General features: G+C 51.3%; 1 protein-coding gene across 2 annotated transcripts in view; it reads right to left on the minus strand.

Annotated features, from left to right (window-relative positions):
• The window catches only part of FARP2 (FERM, ARH/RhoGEF and pleckstrin domain protein 2), a 105,354-nt gene that overhangs the window by 23,486 nt on the left and 62,935 nt on the right, over window positions 1–18,933 (minus strand). For both annotated transcript variants that reach the window (XM_077757234.1, XM_077757243.1), the window contains 6 exons: window positions 18,474–18,569; window positions 15,616–15,779; window positions 15,217–15,285; window positions 14,213–14,270; window positions 11,389–11,737; window positions 615–793 (listed from right to left, as the gene is read on the minus strand). In XM_077757234.1, the coding sequence (XP_077613360.1) occupies window positions 615–793; window positions 11,389–11,737; window positions 14,213–14,270; window positions 15,217–15,285; window positions 15,616–15,779; window positions 18,474–18,569 (915 nt within the window). The remainder of the gene's footprint in view (window positions 1–614; window positions 794–11,388; window positions 11,738–14,212; window positions 14,271–15,216; window positions 15,286–15,615; window positions 15,780–18,473; window positions 18,570–18,933) is intronic.

Raw genomic sequence — 18,933 nt, forward strand, 5'->3', positions numbered from 1 at the left:
CACCCGCAGAGCCGCACGGCCGGGACCACCTGGTCTGTGCTGCCACTCAGCGGGGCACAGGCCAGGAGGGTGCGGGTGGCCACGCAATGGGGGACCCTGGCCAGCGCCGCGTCCCCGAGCCGGGGCGCTCCGACCTGCAGCCTCCTGTCCCTGAGAGCAAAGCCAAGCCTGTGGGCAACGCCTCAACTTGCCACCTCAAACCCGCACCCCCCACCTCCTTCCTCCTCTGGTGTCATGCTCCCCCGTGCGGACCCCACCCCACCCCGTCTCTCCTTCAGAACCCACTGATCCCGGAGCCCAATAAGATGGGGTCCCTGCCACCCTCCCAGTTACCTGCTTGTTCGAGAGTGTCCGACAAAGGAGGGAGGGCAGGAGGCGGAGGGCGCCCCCAGGGCCCCGCCATCCCCACCGCACCCCCTTAAAGCCTACAGGTACCAGGAATTGCCGTTCAATGAAAAAGGAAGGCTGCCTCTGTGCAAAGGTGGCCAAAGAGCCCCAAGTGACGTGCGGCTCGAGGGGCAGGTTTCACTGGGACAGAGTCTGCCCTGGGCCCTCTCAGGCCCCCTGCAAACCAGGCCCACCAGCGGCCTGCCTCCTGCGGGGATGGCGCCCACCTTGTGTTTTGGCTCCTCCTCGCCGTCCATCCTGGCTCCGCCAGCGTCGCTAAGGACAGGGCTCAGGAGGGGGGACAAGCCCTGTTCAGCTGGGCCCAGGGTCACCTGAGACGCAGGGCTCAGGCTCAGTGGGCTCTTCCGGGTGGAGGGAGAAGGCTGAGGACTGTCCACGGAAAGGCCTGGAATTGAACGGGGAGGGGAATGGAGCAAGAAATGAGAAAGTGTTGCCACGCTGGCCAGACACCACAGTTCTCACCGCGCTTGAGCCAACGTTAGCCTACTGCTCCCACTGGGCACTTTCTGGGAGGTGTGTAAACAAAGCCCCTATCGGGTGCAATTCTCAGTGTGACAGGGAGCGAAATGAACACTGGTTGGTGGCTGGGGGACTGGATTTCAGAGACCAACCACAGGTGGTTTGGACACCCCGGGGATCTGTTTCTGGGGTTTTTTCTCAGCTCTAGACAAGATGCAACTGTGATGCGAATCGGCAGCCCAAGACCAGCGAAGCGGAGGGCGCACCCTGAGCGGGGCGCCTTCTGTGCGCAGGTGATGGAGGCAGATCGCAGAGGCTTAGACAGGTGCCAACCCGCTGCTAAAGAATCTGAAAAACAAAAGTGTGCTTTAAGGTCACACTCTGCACTAATCATTCGTTAAAAAAAAACTGGATCACGTAAACTTGCTCAACATACTGTTTTCTACTTCCTTGAATTTTTTGATTAATAAGGATTTTATGCTGGTTTTCTAGAATCATACCACAAGAGTAACTACTACTGTTTTTTCTTCTTAAAACAGGGTTTGCTTGGGACGGGGCAGAAGCCAAAGTCCTGGCCAAGTTCTAAGAGGGCAGACGAGGTGCTCCATCACTTTTTACAGTACAGGAATTCTGTGGTCAAAGGGCCTCTAAGCCTGAAAGGGTTATTTCCAGTGTTTTTTTAAATGGAAAATCGGCACCTACTAAATGGCAAATTTTAAAGATATCTATAAAGCAAAGTTTGATATGAGAAATTGAACCGGTTTAGAAGCTATTTATAATCGAAACTTACTGTAGGTTTACAAATGCACAGTGTTTTAGCTCTTAAACCACCGTCACTCCCAACTGTGGCTAAATGGGCGGACAGAATGCTGGCACCTAAGTGACTTGGCCAGGACCCCTGGTGCCTCCCCACCCTACCCACCACTGGCTTCAAAGTGAGATCTTCTTACACTGTGGTCAGAGACTTCAAATGCAGTTGCCTATAGTGACCAGCTAATAAAACCCAAAGTTGGCTTATTTGGCCTCAAACACTCATGAGTGCAGGCGGGGGAGTGCAGGGGCTGCAAAAAGGGCCAGTGCGCACGAGTCTGGCATGGCTGGCCCTGCGGCTGGCCGGCAGGCTGCAGGGGAGCCTCCTGATTTTCACATTGACAAAGCCGGAGCTCTGGAAGGCTGCTGGCGCTGGCAGGGCTCCGGCCCAGGGAGGGGGTCCCGCCCCGGAGGTGAGCCACCAGTGCTATGAGGGCAGAGCTTTCCCGGGCTGTCTCGCACCACTACGCAGTGAAAACTCGAGCCAACATTCACTGACCATGAAAATCTGGACGATGTAAGAGCATGAAATTGTTAACCAAATCCGAATGTACTTTTATTCAATGTTAATTCTAACAAACTCGAATTTGCTTTTATTACACATTTAAAATACGCTAAAGCAACCCTGAAATCACACGGGCTTCCTTGGTCCTCCTGCCCGTGTGCAGGAGCCTGGTCAGTTTTGAAGGGATCAAACAGGCTGAGGGCTCTACTGGCCCCGCGGTGTGGACCCTACAAGGGGGTGTGTTTCCAAAGAAGAGCTACTTAGGACTCACACTCCAAAACCCTTTCTGTCTCAAGCAAGCCCAGAATTGTGTCGTGAGATATTTTTACACACAGAGAATTCACAAAAACGTCTAGACGCTCCTAGCAACACACCTTATTCTTCACAACTGTACTGTTCAGTGTGAGACCTGAGATATTTCACACTCATTGCTTATGAAAATAAGCTACGTCCACTGCTCTACTCCGTCCCTGCCGTGCCCCGCACAGCACCCCGAGGATGGGCGGTCCTACCACAAGTTCACAGTGGACAGTTTCCCAGAAAGTGGCTGCCAACTTGACTTCCTGTTTACAGCAGAAGGTGAAGCTGGAGGAGGTGGTCCCCTTGAAGCAACAGGGATGGGCTCCATGACCCATAGGGTCCGGCTGGTCAGGCCACCAAACTAGAGAATGCGGCTTCCAATAAATGGCCCTTCTGATGAACTTGTACAAGGGACCTCCCTTCCAGGATGGCCTGCTCGTTTGGAATAAAGTATTGTGGTTCCAGGGAAGATAAAAGTCATCATTTGATATTATCACTGTGGACACTTACTTCACAAAAAATGGTCAACACACAACTTAGTGAATAGATTAAAAAGTACCACAAACTGCCATCAAGCACCTGTCTTTATTAAATCCATCAGCGCCAGCAAAACATTATAAACCATACCTGCCTCAGATTATGTAAACACACATCCTACACGACAAGGTAAATCTGTCAGGACACACGGTTTCAAGCAAGTGGCAGTGAGCACGGAACCCGTCTACCCTGGAGACTGCTGGGGGTGGGGGGGCGCCCGCGGCTCCATGCCCTTTCCCGTGCGGGCCAGCCTTAGCGCCGCATGTGTGAGGTTGCCAACGCATACATACACTGCATACAGGTGGTGGCTCCGCGGGTGTGTTCTTCCGGAGTGACAGGGCCCGTGGTGCTCACGGGCTGCTGCTCTCACCCCGTGTGACGGTGTGCAAGGGCACTAACGATAGAGGCCCCCTGCCTCAGAAACCCTGTCATTGTCGACTATCAGAATGCAGGTCTGAGGGGTTTTTTAAATGCTAGACCATCATTTCAGACGCCACAGAACACATTTAGCCGTAATTGACAGGGAAACAATCTCAGATACTGGTAAAAACAGACTCCCATGTCCAAGGTTATTATTCTGAGTGACAAGGGTCCCTGCCATTGACCTACTTAGACCCAAAGGTGGTAGTGCTCTACTGTGTCACTGTAGCATCGAGAATGACTGATTCTGGGGCGCCTGGTGGCTCAGCCGGTTAAATATCCAACTCTTGCTTTCGGCTCTGGTCATAACCTCACTCACGGTCTGTGAGTTCGAGCCCCATGTCTGTGCTATCAGCACAGAGCCTGCTTGGATTCTCTCTCTGCCCTTCCCCGCTCATAGTCTCTCAAAATAAACAAACTTTAAAAAGAAAAAAAAAAAGAAGAATGACCGATTCCTTTAGTTGTGCATGAGAATTTTCGGAACTTCTTCAATTTCCCGCATCACATTATTTGAAATCAACACATACGATAGGTTGTATTGAGCTCCCCACTCCTGCTGGGGGGACTCCATGCTGTCCACCCAAATTCAGGACGACTCTGCACTCAGAGGGCCCAGGTACAAGGCTGGATTACCTTCGAGAACACGCGTTCAAAACATTTCAAACTGCCAACAGTAAGCAACTCTGGCAAGTGATGTCTTTATTTCGGAAAATTTCTAAATATTTCTTACAATTTTTGAAATGCCATTTTATGGATTTTATCCATCTAACTAGCTGGTGAGAGACAATAGCACAGACCAAAATTTATGCTTATTTTCTTAAAATTTTTTAAAAATGTTTTTTATTTACTTCTGAGAGAGAGAGAGAGAGAGAGCGAGCCAGCATGAGCAGGGGAGGATCAGAGAGAGAGGGAGACACAGAATCTGAAACAGGCTCCAGGCTCTGAGCTAGCTAGCTGTCAGCACAGAGCCCGACGCGGGGCTTGAACCCACGAACCGCGAGATCTTGACCTGAGCCGAAGTCGGACGTTAAACCGACTGAGCCACCCAGGTGCCCCTATGCTTATTTTCATTTCATACCTTTATTTTTCAAAACCCCATAATGAACAAGCTTGAAAATTTTGCCTAAGGTGGGAGAAGAATCAAGGTTCGGTTTGGAAAATTCAAGGTCAAGTTTGAAGGTTAACATGATAGCAGGAAAGTAAGATCTAGAAACTCCCTTGGTTTTGAAAAATGGATCCTTAATCCTATGAAGCGGAAAACACTACACCAAGAATTAAGGTAAATGTAAGCGTAACAAGTTAGCAGAAACCTACTTTTGGCTCTGCTTCTGGGCTAGGATGTGCCTGGCACGGGGCGGCCTTGGGGTGTGGAGATGGCTGTGGCGACCTGAAGTGAAGAGCGGGACACCGACGTGTGTTTTCAATCTTTTCTTTTGTTCTAAATAAACAGGGCTCTTTTTCTATTAAGAAAAATAGGTGGTGTGGCCTACAACAGTCACACTTTGGGCCATCTGTTAGGGGTGGGGCCTCCTACGTGTAGTGCAGGGCGCCCTGCGTCTGGGTTCTAATGGAGGACCCGGGTCTTCTGAACCCACCGCGGCATTGCGGACAAGGCACCCACAACCAAACCAACTATTCAAAAAAAAAAAAAAAAAACAACCCACAAAAAGCCTGCATGTAATGTTTGTTAGGAAAGAAACATAACCTGGATTAACATAATTCAGCAGTAAGAGCCAGACAGTGTTCACCCTCCTAACCAGCCAACCTAGAGATGGGATGCAAAAGAGAAATGCTCTCAGCAGTTTCTTGAAATCTGGATTTGCTAATGAAACAGCTCCTTACGGATCCATGTGTTGTGGGAGGGAATGATGTCTGGTGGCACACTACCCTCTGAGTGGGGAAGTGACTGCCCACGCGGTGTGGAGTGGGGGTCTGTGCCAAGGTGCTTTTCTGGAAGGCTGCCGCCACCGTCACGCCCCCCACTCCAGGCACCGAGAACCCCCCCAGGGAGGAGACCAGCACCCGCCCCCAGGTGCCCATGCTGTTCAGAGCACCCGGAGAGGTGAGGGCAGCACGTGCCACGCTCCGGGACTGGAGTGGGGGGCTGCACAGGGGCGGGTGGCTCCGTGGGGGCAACAAGAGCTCGTGTTGGCCAAGTGGGAGACTCAAGTCCAGGACCTGTGTCGCTGCGGCACTTTAGGTTGGGGCTCTATAGGGTTCCGGCTGACTTGGGAGGAAAGGGAACAGTGCTCTCACCTCCGGAATTACGAAGCCAACCAGGTGTTTTGTGCGCAGTCCAAGCCTAAGGACCACGAGTTCGTCCCCAACGTTGAACATAGCGCCGCCTCAGAGGCGCAGTGCAGGGCCTGGAGCAGCAGACCATGGACTCCAAGTCCGCGCCTGTCAGGCCTTGAGAGCACCCCCCCTGTGAAAGCGCACGACACCCTCCTTTGCTGGGCTCTCACAGGACCGCCGTCGTCCATACCCGCAGTAAGCCCGTCCGTACAGCGCCGCAGTGCCTACTTGCTGCTCAGAAGCCTACAAAGTGGAAGAGGCCCAGGGAAGAGGCTGTAGGAATGGGATGCAGCTGTGTCAGAGACTCATTTAGTGCGCGAGATGTACACCACAACTATAAAAAAGGAGAGGAAAAGGAAGCTAAAAAGCCCATTTAAAAGTTCATAGCAAATATTTCCTTATTTTATTGAATAAACAATTCTGAATTAGTACATATCTGTGAATTTATAAATGGCAATTTCAGTGGAAAACAAATTTTGTTAAGTACCACAAACAAGGCAACATCAGTGTTTTCTTTAGAGAATGAATAAATTAAGCGGTCAGAAGTACCAGTTCCTTTCCTCTGCATTTCTGAAGGGAAGGTAGAGGTTTTTAGGCAAAAGATAGAACTTTGGGACCTCATGGGCACGGCCACTGTGTGGACAGAGGGGCCAGGGCAGCCACCTGCGCTCCAGCCAGCTGTGACAGTCCTGTAACTTCAGGACAAGGGCCAAAGCCAAACCTGGCAGTGTGACTCTGTGCCTTGAGAACACATACTGAAATTCTCAACTGTAAGCGCCCGAGAAGTTAACATTTTTGTCTGTGAAGTAATTGTTCTAGAAATGGATTTCTTTTTTGATGTTCCACCAACCGTGAGGGAAGACACAGGCACTGGCATCAAATGTCACACAAACACATGGCTCACGGGGACGTGGCTCATGTGCTGGGTGGGTCCCACGTGATCGCAGCCAGAACAGGAGGGGTGCTCACGGTGATTCGTGCAGGGCAGCAGGTGGAGGAGGAGCTTGTCACTGAAAATCCAAGTATGAGCACACAGGACCCAATTCAGAAAGGACTTTGCAAACAACGATGAACAGATGAACAGGTTTCCCTATGAGCTTTCCGATGGTCTATTTTTATTGTCCATCCATCTACCATTACTGCTATTTCTAAAATGTGCGTCGTCACAGGCATGAAAGCACTGTGATGAGGTTGTGTGGTGACAGGTGGCCACCACACTCACAGCAAGCACAGATGAGGCCCAGACTTGTCCAGTCACTGTTGTACAACCGACACAAATGTAACCTTGTGTGTCAATTACACAACACGCTGTGTTAACTGGGAAAGGGGATCCTGACCTAATTCCACACTCGAGAATTCCCTCGGAAGACAGAAAAGGCACACAGCCAAACCTAGTGATTTATAAAGTTATACAGTGCACACCATTACCTATTTGAGTGCAGTCAACCTTACTAATCTGAAACTTTACTACTAGACTTTAGATACTCATATACTGGCGTATGTAAAATACTGAACTTTAGAGACTTAAATACAAAAACAGACTAGGTAACTAATATAAATAAACACCCTGCCTCAAGCAGGCGTGCCCTCGGAGGCAACAGGCACTGTCTGCGGTCCCAGCGCCCCCGTCTGTGACGGGGCTGGTCGGTCCCTCCTGCCGGAGGTCAGGCCTGCATCTGGCCGAGGGCAGCACATAAAAGGAGAAAACTGTCCACATGCTGCAGGCACTTTTCAACTACACGCTCTCAGCAAAGCGGCTGCTGATGTCAGAAGTGCTGGTGACAGCCCTGCACAGCTCACTCAGGTGTGAACAGCCACCCTGTAAGCCTGGGATGCGGGGCCACTGTCCCACGACGGCCTCGTGCACACAAGGGCTTCCAGAGGGAAGGCAACTGTGATCAGCAGCCATAAACAAACAAAAGAGAGACCCAATCCTGCTTCAGGAAGTGCTGACCCTCAATCCGAACTGCTCCAGATATTTTAACATCTATGGTAAAGCACCTCTTACTACGATAAAACACAACAAGCTCACTGCCTGAACGGTCTGCTATGAGCAGAAAGACATGCAGGAAACGTCCTTCGGGCTCACTCCCCCCAGGTTTCTAAAGAACTCTCTCTGTGTGGGGGGTGGGGGTTACAACCCACCCAGAAGCGGAGAGGGTGGTGGAGACAGGAGCGCAGGCCTCCAAGGAGAGCCGCGCTCGCTTCTAATTAACTGACTTCACTAGAAAGGGAGACCTGCCAACTTAAACACAGTGTGAGAGCTCTGGAAAAGAACAGCTCTTACGCGTTTCTCCAGATCTTGCCAAAAAGCTAAACCTGAATCTGAACATAACAGCTGGACAGTGGTGTCCACAGAGCGTCTGGGACACTGGGCCCATTTCCCAGCCGTGCTGCCCCACGTGCTGATGGCATGGAGGCACCAGCCTTGCGGGGCTGCGGGATAAGGGGGGGTGTGGGTGATGGCGCGTGCTTGGTGGTCTACGTGGCTCGGGGTCCAGCCTTCAGAGAAGCCGGGGAAGGGCAGACGGGTGACGGCACAGGCAGGAGCATGAGCCAGGCCCCTGGTCCTTCTACAAGTCACCGGCACGAAGTGGGTCTTCTCAATGGGAAAAGATGGAAAAGCGGTCATGGCCACATGCCTCGAGCAGAGAGTGTTTGAAGCCTGATCTGAACAAATCAGGTATTAACAGGCCCTTTAGACAACTGGGCAAATTCAAGTACGTCCCTGGTATTAGAGGATACCATGGGGTTATTAATTCTGCATCACTGCCGGGGGCACCATGAGAGAAGGGGTCGGCTCTCAGAGATGCACGCAGGCATTCTGAGGAAAGGCATAGCTTGTCCGGGCCACAAGAGAACACCAGAGCACCAGGCATGGAGGGGAAGGAAAAGGCAGACGGCACAAGCAGGGTCGGACCCTGGTGACGCTGAATGGGGTGGTGACCAGGGTATGTCCACTCCCCTTTGCTTCTGGGTATTTTGAAAGCTTTCCAAATAAAAGGCTAAAAAAAATCAACTCCAGAAAATGAAGGTTCACTGGGGAAACAAAACTCCTGTAGAGGAAGGCCTGGCAGAAGCTGCCGGAGAGCAGCCTTTACTCAGAATCTGCAGGACAACAGTGTTATGCGGTGCCCCCGCCACCCGCAGCCCTGGCTCCCACCCACCCACACGGGACCTGCTGCTTGGACACCTGAAACAGGGCGACTTAGGTTCGCTGAGCCTGATGCCAGGCACCTTCATTAGGAGAGAGGCAGCTCTCGCGATGACTACAGCCTAGGAAATGCATTTCCCAGGAAGATGTATTAACTCTTTGCTGCACAGATACACAGTCTGCTTCTGAGTGACACAGAAACATGCTATTCTAACTCGTGGTTCCTACCTGTGCAGCCCACCACCTTCTACCTGGCTCACACGGTCTCTTCGCAGATACTGGTCAGCCAACACGAAACTGCACCAGATAGCCTCCACCTTGGACAGAGGCCACGTCTCAGGAACAAGGGACGGGATGAGGACACATGCCATGTGCTCGCCCCGCAGACCACAGTGATGAGACTGTGCCGGAGGTTTAAGGCAGCTACAGAAATGGAAAATCAATACATTAGGCAAAAAGCCTCTGCTGGTATTCGATGACTGCTGGTGACAAAGAAAGCCTGCCACTCACGAGAGGCAGCTGGCTGCTCGGTGTGTGCACATGTATCCTCCCCAGGGGAGGGCTCGGTTCGGCAACCAGCAGGGATGGACAGGAGGTCTGCACTCACCAAGGGACAGTTAAGAAACACGGCCTTTCACGCGCACATCTCTACTAGGTAAGGCCATCTGTGCCGTGGGCAGCAGCCCGGGGTTCACAGCGCCTGCGCTGTGCCCACCCGCCGGGCACAGCCACCTCAGGCTGTCCACTCACACGACCGTTCCAACTGCCTCAGAAACAGACACTGCTAGAAAACAGCTGCCGCTTGACCTGAAGGAACGACATTCCCAAAGAGAGAGAGCGTCTCAGCCCCTGACGCGTGTGGGGCTCCTGGGCACTGCTGCTTAGTGAACCGGCCCCCTAATCAGTCTGAAGCAAAGAGCTCTGCTGGGAGCTTGCACACTTGAACTGTCAGGCAGATCGGTGTGTCCGGTTCTGCTTTTTCTGCAACCACTAAGCCAGATGGAAGAAAGAAGTTCAAGCTTACATTGCATTTTACACCAAAGCTTCCCCAAGCCCACTATCTAAACACAGCACCATTTCTGGGTCTCCAGTCAGTGGACGACACCTTCGGCACAGAGGGTGCTGCGGGCAGGCCCAGGGGCCCCACTGCGTGCCACTGGAGGGCTGGGCAGGCAGGGGGCCCTGGCCTTCACAGCCTTTCCCAAGGGCCGGGTTCTGCAGGGCGTACTGGAAGGTCCGTGCGGGGCTGACCACACAACACCCCCCATCCTAACGCAGCACGCACAGCAAGCTTCAGCTTCGAAAGCAGCAATGGGCACAGGACACACTGCAACAGAGATCAATGCGAATCAGAGCCACGTACCATTCAAAATGGGGTGGGGAGTACCAGGTTTTAGCTGAATCGGAGTGTAAGCCAGAGAAGGAAAGCTGTAAGACTAGCTCATCAGCCCTGAGGTGGAAATGCTCTTCTATTTTACACCTTTTAACACACCATTCTAAGCAAAAGTTTTAATCCTCCGACATTCAGAACAGACTAATGAGAGAATCCGGAAGAAGAAGACCATCTAGCCATGAACACAGACTCGCTTCCTGGGTGTAAAGCCACCAATCTGAGCTCTCACTGCACTGAGTGGGCGGTGGGTGGCCCTGCAGGGGGCCTGGGCTGGTCAGGAAGGGTGTTTATCCACCCGCTCTCCTGGAGTCAAATTCTTTATGGTCTGCAGATTGAAAAGGACTCTCTCTCCACCTGTCTGTGCAAAAGGGTTGCTGAAAAAAAGGCTCATGTCTAGGGGGGCCCCGGCCTCGGCGCCCCACGAATCCGTGTCTGTGCTGCTGGAGTCCTCAGCGGTGGTGGGCGGGTAGCTGAGCTGCTCTAACTGGTCGATGATGTCCGAGAGCTGGAAGGCTGAGCTGGCCTCGGAGCGGACCGAGCAGGCGGGGAAGTTGGCCATGGAGCTGGCCTCGGACTGGTTGGCCGAGCTGGGGGTGCGCACAGACAGGCCGCTGTGAAGCGGCAAGTTGCTGAGGGAGCTGTTCTCGGACTGGTTGTTCCTCAGCGAGCTGGTCTCCGAGGGGCTCAGCAGGCTCTGCATCAGGCTGGCTTGCGCCTTCACCTCAAACAGCTCTGAGGTGTCTGAGGGGTGCACGTTGCCGCCAAAGCCATCCTCTCCCTCAAATTCAAAACCGTGCTCTACGTGCATGTGCATGACCTCCGGGGGGTACCTGTCTGGGCTGGATGGGGCGGGGGCAGGGCGAGCGCAGGAAGGGGCCTGCGGGGCTAGCGCGCAGTAGGGGAAGGAGAACGCCTCCGAGCCTCCAGCAAAGAAAGAGATGTCAGCCGGGTCATCGTCTATGAACTCCTCAGACACCTGCAGCCGGGCATTTGTCAATGTGAAAACAGGCCCCCCGCCGCCACCGCCCTGCCGGCCGTGCGGGTGCTCCCCCTTGGCGGGGGACAAGCCCACGGTCACGCCACTGCCACCCCCGCGGTCGCTTTTACCAGCAGCTCTGCGCTCCCTGCCAGCGCCCCCTGCATCTGGGCCTGTGGCGGCGTCGTGACTCTGACCCACGGGACGGCTGGGGCTGCAGCTCCTCACAACGTGACAAAACCCAACACCTTGACAAGGCTGCGGCGCAGGCGGCCCGGGGGCCGGGGCCCCTCTGGTGTCGCCGTCGGCTGCGGCTGGCCTCCTGGCGTCGGGAGTCCGGGGCTCGGTGAGGGAGCCAGTGCTGTCTCTGAAATCAGGCAGGCCCCGCAGGGCCAGAGGGGAGGAAGGGACAGAACAGAAGGGGGCGTCTGCAGAAGTCGGGGGCGCAGAGGTCCTCAGGCCCTCGGTGAAGGGGACGCTCTGTGGGTCAAGGTGAAGAGAAGAAAGAGGCGCACATAAAATTACAAATTACCATGAGAAAGTTGCAAAGCTAACCGTGTGTCTGCACATTTCCTTCTCAGCCTCTAGTAAGAAAGGCAACCGACCAGACTTTCCCCACTAGAACTGAAGATTCGTAAACCCAGATGGGATTTCAAAAGGACTCAGGGTCATCAGTTTAAACCCCTTACAATGGCATTTTTTCTCTTACGGTGTATAATGTCTACAGTAGGGACCATTTCTGCACTAAAACCTAGCCACATGCACTGGTGTCTCCTGTTGTGTCCCGAGCCACCTGAGGGTGCAGTGGGCATGCTGGGTCCTCATCACTTCTGGAGGGAAGGACAGAGGGTGTGAGCTGAATGGAATCACTCAGCTAACGAGATTCTAAAGCAAAGCGCCAATGAGGGGACACACGCATCTGCACGTGGCACTCCTTCCTCGGAGGTTACAGCCAGGCAGTGATGGAGCGCATGGTACACTCACACGGGCACTGGAGCCCAGAGCCTTCAGGAAGCACTGGCGTTGCCCCCAGCTCGTGTGAGAAGCTACTCAGGGGCAGGAGGAGCCCTGTCCTCAGTCCCACACACAAGGAACGAGTGAGCCTGCCCTTCTCACGTGTCACAAGACAGTCATGCCTCCAGGGAACTTCAGATGCCGTGTACACGCACGACATTGGGAAGAGGGTGATTAGACAAGGTGCCACCAATCGGTCCTGAGCGCCTTTCTGCATGAGGAGCAGCATGCAGTGTGGGCGCGGCAGCAGGACGCCACACGGTGACCGACTTTCGTTCCACGGGGTAATCTGCTCTCAGGTGCCCATCCTGTCACATTTTCAATCGAAAAACTGGACTCAATGTGTTCTTGTGGTTTTTGAAAGACAGTATCAGAACTGAAAGTTTAAATGTAATTTTTAGACTATTTATACTTTTTTAATGTTTATTTTGAGAGAGAGAGAAAGAGAGCATACGTGTAGAGCGAGCACAAGTTGGGGAGGGGCAGAGAGACAGGGAGACAAGATCTCAGCAGGCTCCGTGCATCCAGCATGGAACCTGACTCCGGCCTCAAACCCATGAACCTGAGATCATGACCTCAGCTGAAATCAAGAGTTGGACTGGACGCTCAATCAACTGAGCCACTCAGGCATCCCTATTCATACTATTTTATTTATTAGTGGCTTGCGGGATCGGCCTCTGCGTTGGGCTTTGTGCTGACAGTGCAAAGCCCACTTGGGATTCTCTGCCTCCCTCTCTCTTTGCCCCTCCTGTGCTTGTGTGCCCTCTTTCTCTCAAAATAAATAAAATTTAAAAAAAGCTATTCATAAATTTGAACTTTGTTTAAATAAAAATCTTTTGATATCAATAGATTTAGCAAAAAACTCCTAAATAGGAAACATACCTAGAAGAGTTAAAGAATGTTTTTATTTAAAATATCCAATTAAACAAAGTTTGGGAAACATGAGCTTCAAACATGAGGTACAAGTGCAGCTTCTGGAAATACCATAATAAATGACCAGTGGTCAACAAGGACTAACATCGTGCAAGAATTAAACACTTATAAATAAGAAACCACAGAGCTGCATGAGAAGACCGTGACAGAGAGACAGGAGTCTACGTAAAGTACGTGTGTGTGGAAGCTGGCATGCGAGCCTGGGGATGGAAGCCTCTAGCAGCACATGCGGGAAGCATAGGACCACGTCCCAGAACACCAGCTGTTAACACGTTTTCGACTCTGTGGCCCAGTGTTTCTCTGTGAAGATGTGCCTGTGCCTCTGGGTACGCCCGTGCTCGGTACAGCAGTAATCGTGCCAAACACAGATACGCGTCTGTTTCCTGCTTTTCACCTTTAACATATTAGCACCAAAAGCTCGCCCCATGAATGCAGTGTAAGTAACTTAGCGCCCTGAGCTGGCAGCGTACACTGTCGTCCACCACTTGCTTTCCTGACACGCGCACGCCTGGCCCACTGTAGTACAACTTGCCTGGGGACCCTGCCACCCAGAGATGACATGGGACTTTGAGGTTTATGCCTCTAGCCTGTCTCCTCTGAGCATCTATTTGTCACTTTAGATTTACTGCACAGGCTGCTCCGCAACCTCCTGGCTTCACTTGGCAGCGCACTGTGTGCGCGTCCCGGGCCTCCGCCCGCCCCCCACCGTGACAAGACTCGAGCTGCTCCCCAAGCACTCCCTGCCGAATAGGCACAGCCGAGACCGTGCTAGTGAGTCACCTCCACAGGCGGTGGTCAGGATTCTAGCATCACAATACCGCTGTGGCGCGTATCAACGCACAAAGCTTTCTCTTTACTTAGGACTCCTTTTCTGCAAGAAGCCCTGGGGCCGGGAGAGCCATGTGGACAACAGGACTGAGTCTAAGGGTCCTGTCACAACACTGCCAGGTGGCTCTCCAACAGAGCACAGGCGACAGTATCACATCTGCTTCCACTGGAAGGACTAACCTGCCTCGGCAAGTCTGCAGTCAGAGCATGAACAGCTGTCCGGGTCTTGCTGTGTCTCCTGCAAACAGAGAACAATCTGTGAGCCCCGAGATGCCTTTCCCAGCGCCTGTCCAGAGCACAGCCATGCCCCGGGGAAGGGCACACGTAAGAATGGGGCCAAGGTTCTGACAATATGCCACAGGCATCTGGCTGGACAGGCAGTGACAAAAAGCAAGAACTCAGATAAAAACAGATGCCGCAGAAGAGGTAAAATCATCCCCTCACGCTGAAGAAAAATCCCACATGCAAAAAGCCCGTGAAATTTTTGATTCAAAGTTTACCATACTATATGAGACATTACATGTAGGATCTGCTACGCAGATTAGAGACTAGAAAGTCACTATATGGGGACACCTGAGGGGCTCAGTCGGTTAAGCGCTGGACTTCAGCTCAGGTCATGATCTCACGGTTCGTGGGTTCGAGCCTCGTGTCGGGCTCTGTGCTGACAGCTCAGAGCCTGGAGCTGCTTCAGATTCTGTGTCTCCCTCTGTCTCTGACCCTCCCCTGCTAACACTGTCTCTCTCACTCTCAGAAATAAATAAAACATTAAAAAAAAATTAAAAAAAAAGTCACTATCTGTATCTAAACACTAACTATAGAAAGATATTAATCCATTATCTTTAAAAAAATTAAAGAAATAGAACTCTGGAGTCAAAATACATGTTTATGTACTTGAGCTGACTGTTTTCAGGGAAAGGTTAAAAATACATAAAATATCGGGGCACCTGGGTGGCTCAGTCGGTTAAGTGTCCGAGTTTAGCTCGGGTCATGATCTCACTGTTCCTGAGTTGGAGGCCCGCATCAGGCTCTGTGCTCAGCCTGTTTCAGAGTCCGTGTCTCCCTCTCTGCCCCTCCCCTACGCGTGCGGTCTCTTCTTTCAAATATAAAGAAACATTAAAAAAAAAAAACGTAAAATACTAATGTTAAAAGCACAGACTTTCCGTCACAAGGACCATGGTGCTCACCTCTCGTAGGGAACCCTCTTCACCCCACTGTCTCGGACATAATCCACCAGCTGCTTCTGAGTCCTTCCGCTGGGAATAAAAGTTCAGATTTTAAGGAAAAGCAGCAGCAGCAATTCCCAGCACTGATTTTTCATGAAGGCAAAATCATACCTGCCAGCCCTCTAGGCTCCCAGAGACACTGTAAAGTTCTGCTTTGTGATAAGCATGCCTGATTTTCTAGTTTTTATCAGAACTATTTTTTCCACTATTTTACTGGATTTGCTCTCGCCAGTTTCATAGTAGCCGCGCTCTGTATGTAACTCCCTGAACCGTCTCACAGCGGTTGTTTCCTGACCGGGGACACGCACACTCTTAGTCCTACAAAGCCAGCAGGGCCCGGCCGGCGTGTGGCAGCCCCACCTGTATCTGAAGGAGGAGCCCCTGCTGAAGAGGGCAGCTTTAGCTCTGGGCTGAGGCTGATCAACGAGTCGAAAGAAGGTGTGATATTCCACACAGATCTTCCAGAAGTTCTTGCATCCGTCTCTGCTACCCAATAAGAACTCTAGCGTGTCCTGGTAAGGTCCCTAGAAACAAAGTACAAAGGTTCAAGCTACTAATTCAAGAAAATTTAGGAGGCATTCAGACAACAGATTTTTATTCAAAGTTAAACATTAGGAAGATATTTTGGGGGGACCTGCTCAGCAGGTTGAGCATCTGACTCTTGATTTTTGCTAAGTTCATGATGTCACAGTTATGAGATCAAGTTCTGAGTTGGGCTCTGTGCTGACAGCAGGGAGCCTGCTTGGGATTCTCTCTTCCCTTCTCTCTGCCCCTCACTGCTCAAGTTCAAGTGTGTGCGCATGCACTCCCTCTCAAAATAAACTTGGGGCGTCTGGGTGGCTCAGTCAGTTAAGCGTTGGACTTTGGCTCAGGTTATGATATTGCAGTTCATGGGTCGGGGCCATAGGTCAGGCTCTGTGGTGACAGCTTGGAGCCTGGAGCTGCTTCGGATTCTGTCTCCCTCTCTCTCTGCCCCTGCCCCACTCACAGGCACGCCTGTGGGTGGTGTGCACACTCTCTCAAAAATAAATCTTTATTTATTAAAAAAATTTTTAAAAATATTTTATTCATTTCTGAGAGAGAGATACAGCGTGAGCAGGGGAGGGTCAGAGAGAGAGGGAGACACAGAATCCGAAACAGGCCCCAGGCTCTGAGCTGGCTGTCAGCACAGAGTCCAACGTGGGGCTCAAACCCATGAACCATGAGATTGTGACCCGAGCAGAAGTCGGACGCTTAACTGACTGAGCCACCCAGGCACCCCTCAAAAAGAAACATTTAAAATAAATAAATGAATAAACTTAAAAATTTAGGAAGAATTTTTTCCCTGCATTATCTATAAAGACTTCTGGTGCCATTTACGTAAGAGAAGAAAAATAGCTATCTACATATTCACTTCAGAAATGATCAGAAAAATGCAGTCACCTATGATCACACAACTGCTAACATTTACACGCATCTCCTTGGGACACATCCCACCCAGCAAACCGGGGCATCCTCTCTATCAGGCAATGATTTCTACACTGTTGCCCAATCATCTCCCTGTGGAGTCTGGGATGTGCTGGATGCCCATGGCGTAGATTTAAAGGCTCACACACACCATCTTGAAGAAACTACTGCCTCATCTCTCATAGTCACTCCCCAGGATAAATTCCTAGAATTGTTATACTGAGCTTAAAACAATGCAGATTTTTAAAAATTATTTATTTAAGTAACCTCTACACCTGACACGGGGCTCGAACTCATGACCCTAACATCAAGAGTCACACACTCTTCCGACGGAGCCAGCCAGGTGCCCCAACAATGCCCATTTTTGAATTTGTGATGTATTACTAAATTACCTTCTAGAAAGACTATCCTGCCCGGACGTCTGGATTCAGTCTTTAACATCTAAGTGCTGATGGAGGCGCCTGGGTGGCTTAGTCGGTTAAGCGTCCGACTTTCGCTTAGGTCATGATCTCGCGGTTCGTGGGTTCGAACCCCGCGTCGGGCTCTGTGCTGACTGCCAGCTCAGAGCCTGGAGCCTGTTTCAGTCTGTGACTCCCTCTCTCTCTGACCCTCCCCTGCTCACGCTGTCTCTCTCTCTCCTAGAAATAAATAAAACATTTAAAAAAAACACATCTAAGTGCTGATGGACACAAGCGGTAACTGCTGCGGACGGGTGTGGCTGCAGCCCTGGGCTTTGGTGGGGTGCTGTGCTGCTGCTCTGGCACGTGGGGCTGGGTGAGGGTTCCCTGCTGGTCACAACAGCACCCTTTCTTTCACTCACGGAGAAAACAGCAGCCCTTTACCTGCATTTCATGTATGTTTCCTTATTCTTCCCTTCCATCCCTACGGCAGATGCTTGAGTAAGAAACAAGCCATCTTTTCCGGCTTCTACAGAAAGTAAGCGCCAAGGCAGCTCAGGAACCCGCTGTTTGACAAAAGCTCTTGCTAATCAAGTGCCTTTTAAAAGCTTAAGTAGAGCCTTTCTTCTCTACTGGCTCAGGGCTTAAATCTCCCACCATGAAGCATGTCTTCGCTGACACAGCCTCTTACGCCTCAACCGCCACGCTCGGCTAATCTACTCTGGCTTCCTAACCTCCTCTGTACACTGGAAATGTACCAAGGTGGATACCTTCGACTTGCTTCAAGTACCGGATTCTTCCTGTCACACTTATAGAGACATTTACTTTTTCCATCTTTACCCATTTCAGTAAATTCATGCGTAGTTATTTTATTGACTGACATTCTCAAATGAAAGGAGTACTTATTTTTTGAAAATCAAGGCTTTTCCAATTAGAGCTAGTAAAAGGCTAATTTCTGAATCAAAGAAACAGGAGCACACTGGGAGTGGCCCTCAGCCTACGGGGACGGACACTCTAACGCTAACGTGCTGTGGGCCTTCAGACCACGGCCTCTTACCTGGAGAACAAAGAGGCTGGAGTAAATGGACTGTTCTCAGCAGCCCCCAGGAGCTTCTCCCTCTCACCCCGGACCCGGCTAACGCTGAGAGCCGGCTGGGAGGAGCTGTGTACACAGGGCCCGCCGGGACGCCGACCTACCCTCAGTAGCAGCCCTACTGGGCAGAGTACCCAAAAGCCCTTCCGCACAATTCCAGATCCCGTCCTCAAACTCTTGTGTGCATCACACTCAAGTGATTTATAAAGTAATTTGAGAAGTCAATATTCTAGCAGAGTAAGTTCTCTTAAAATTTAGAAAGTGCTTGAAATCATACTTACACGGACCTCTGGGTGCAGTTTGATGAGAAACCTTTTCCTCTTGAAGCTGAGTTTTCGTACTCTGGACCAGTTGAAAGTGTTAATCTTGGTGGTGCCCTGAAACCCAAGAGATGGACACTCAGACACACTGTAATCCAGACACACACACACACACACACACACACACACACACTAGTTCACAAAAAGATAATGTTTATTATTTATTTATTTTTTAATACTTATTTTTGAAAATGAGTGCAAGCAGGGGAGGGGCAGAGAGACAGAGGAGGAAAGAGGATCTCTGACAGAGAGCCCAACACCGGGCCTGAACTCGCAAACTATGAGACCATGACCTGAGCAGAAGTTGGATGAGCTCAACTGACTCAGCCACTCAGGCACCCAGAAACACAGAAATGTTTAAATTAACAAACTTGCCAGATAGCACAACAACCCACTTGATACTTTACAATTATATTTGGAA

The sequence above is a fragment of the Crocuta crocuta genome, unplaced genomic scaffold (assembly GCF_008692635.1).
Source record: "Crocuta crocuta isolate KB4526 unplaced genomic scaffold, BGI_CrCroc_1.0 scaffold290, whole genome shotgun sequence".
NCBI lineage: Eukaryota > Metazoa > Chordata > Mammalia > Carnivora > Hyaenidae > Crocuta > Crocuta crocuta.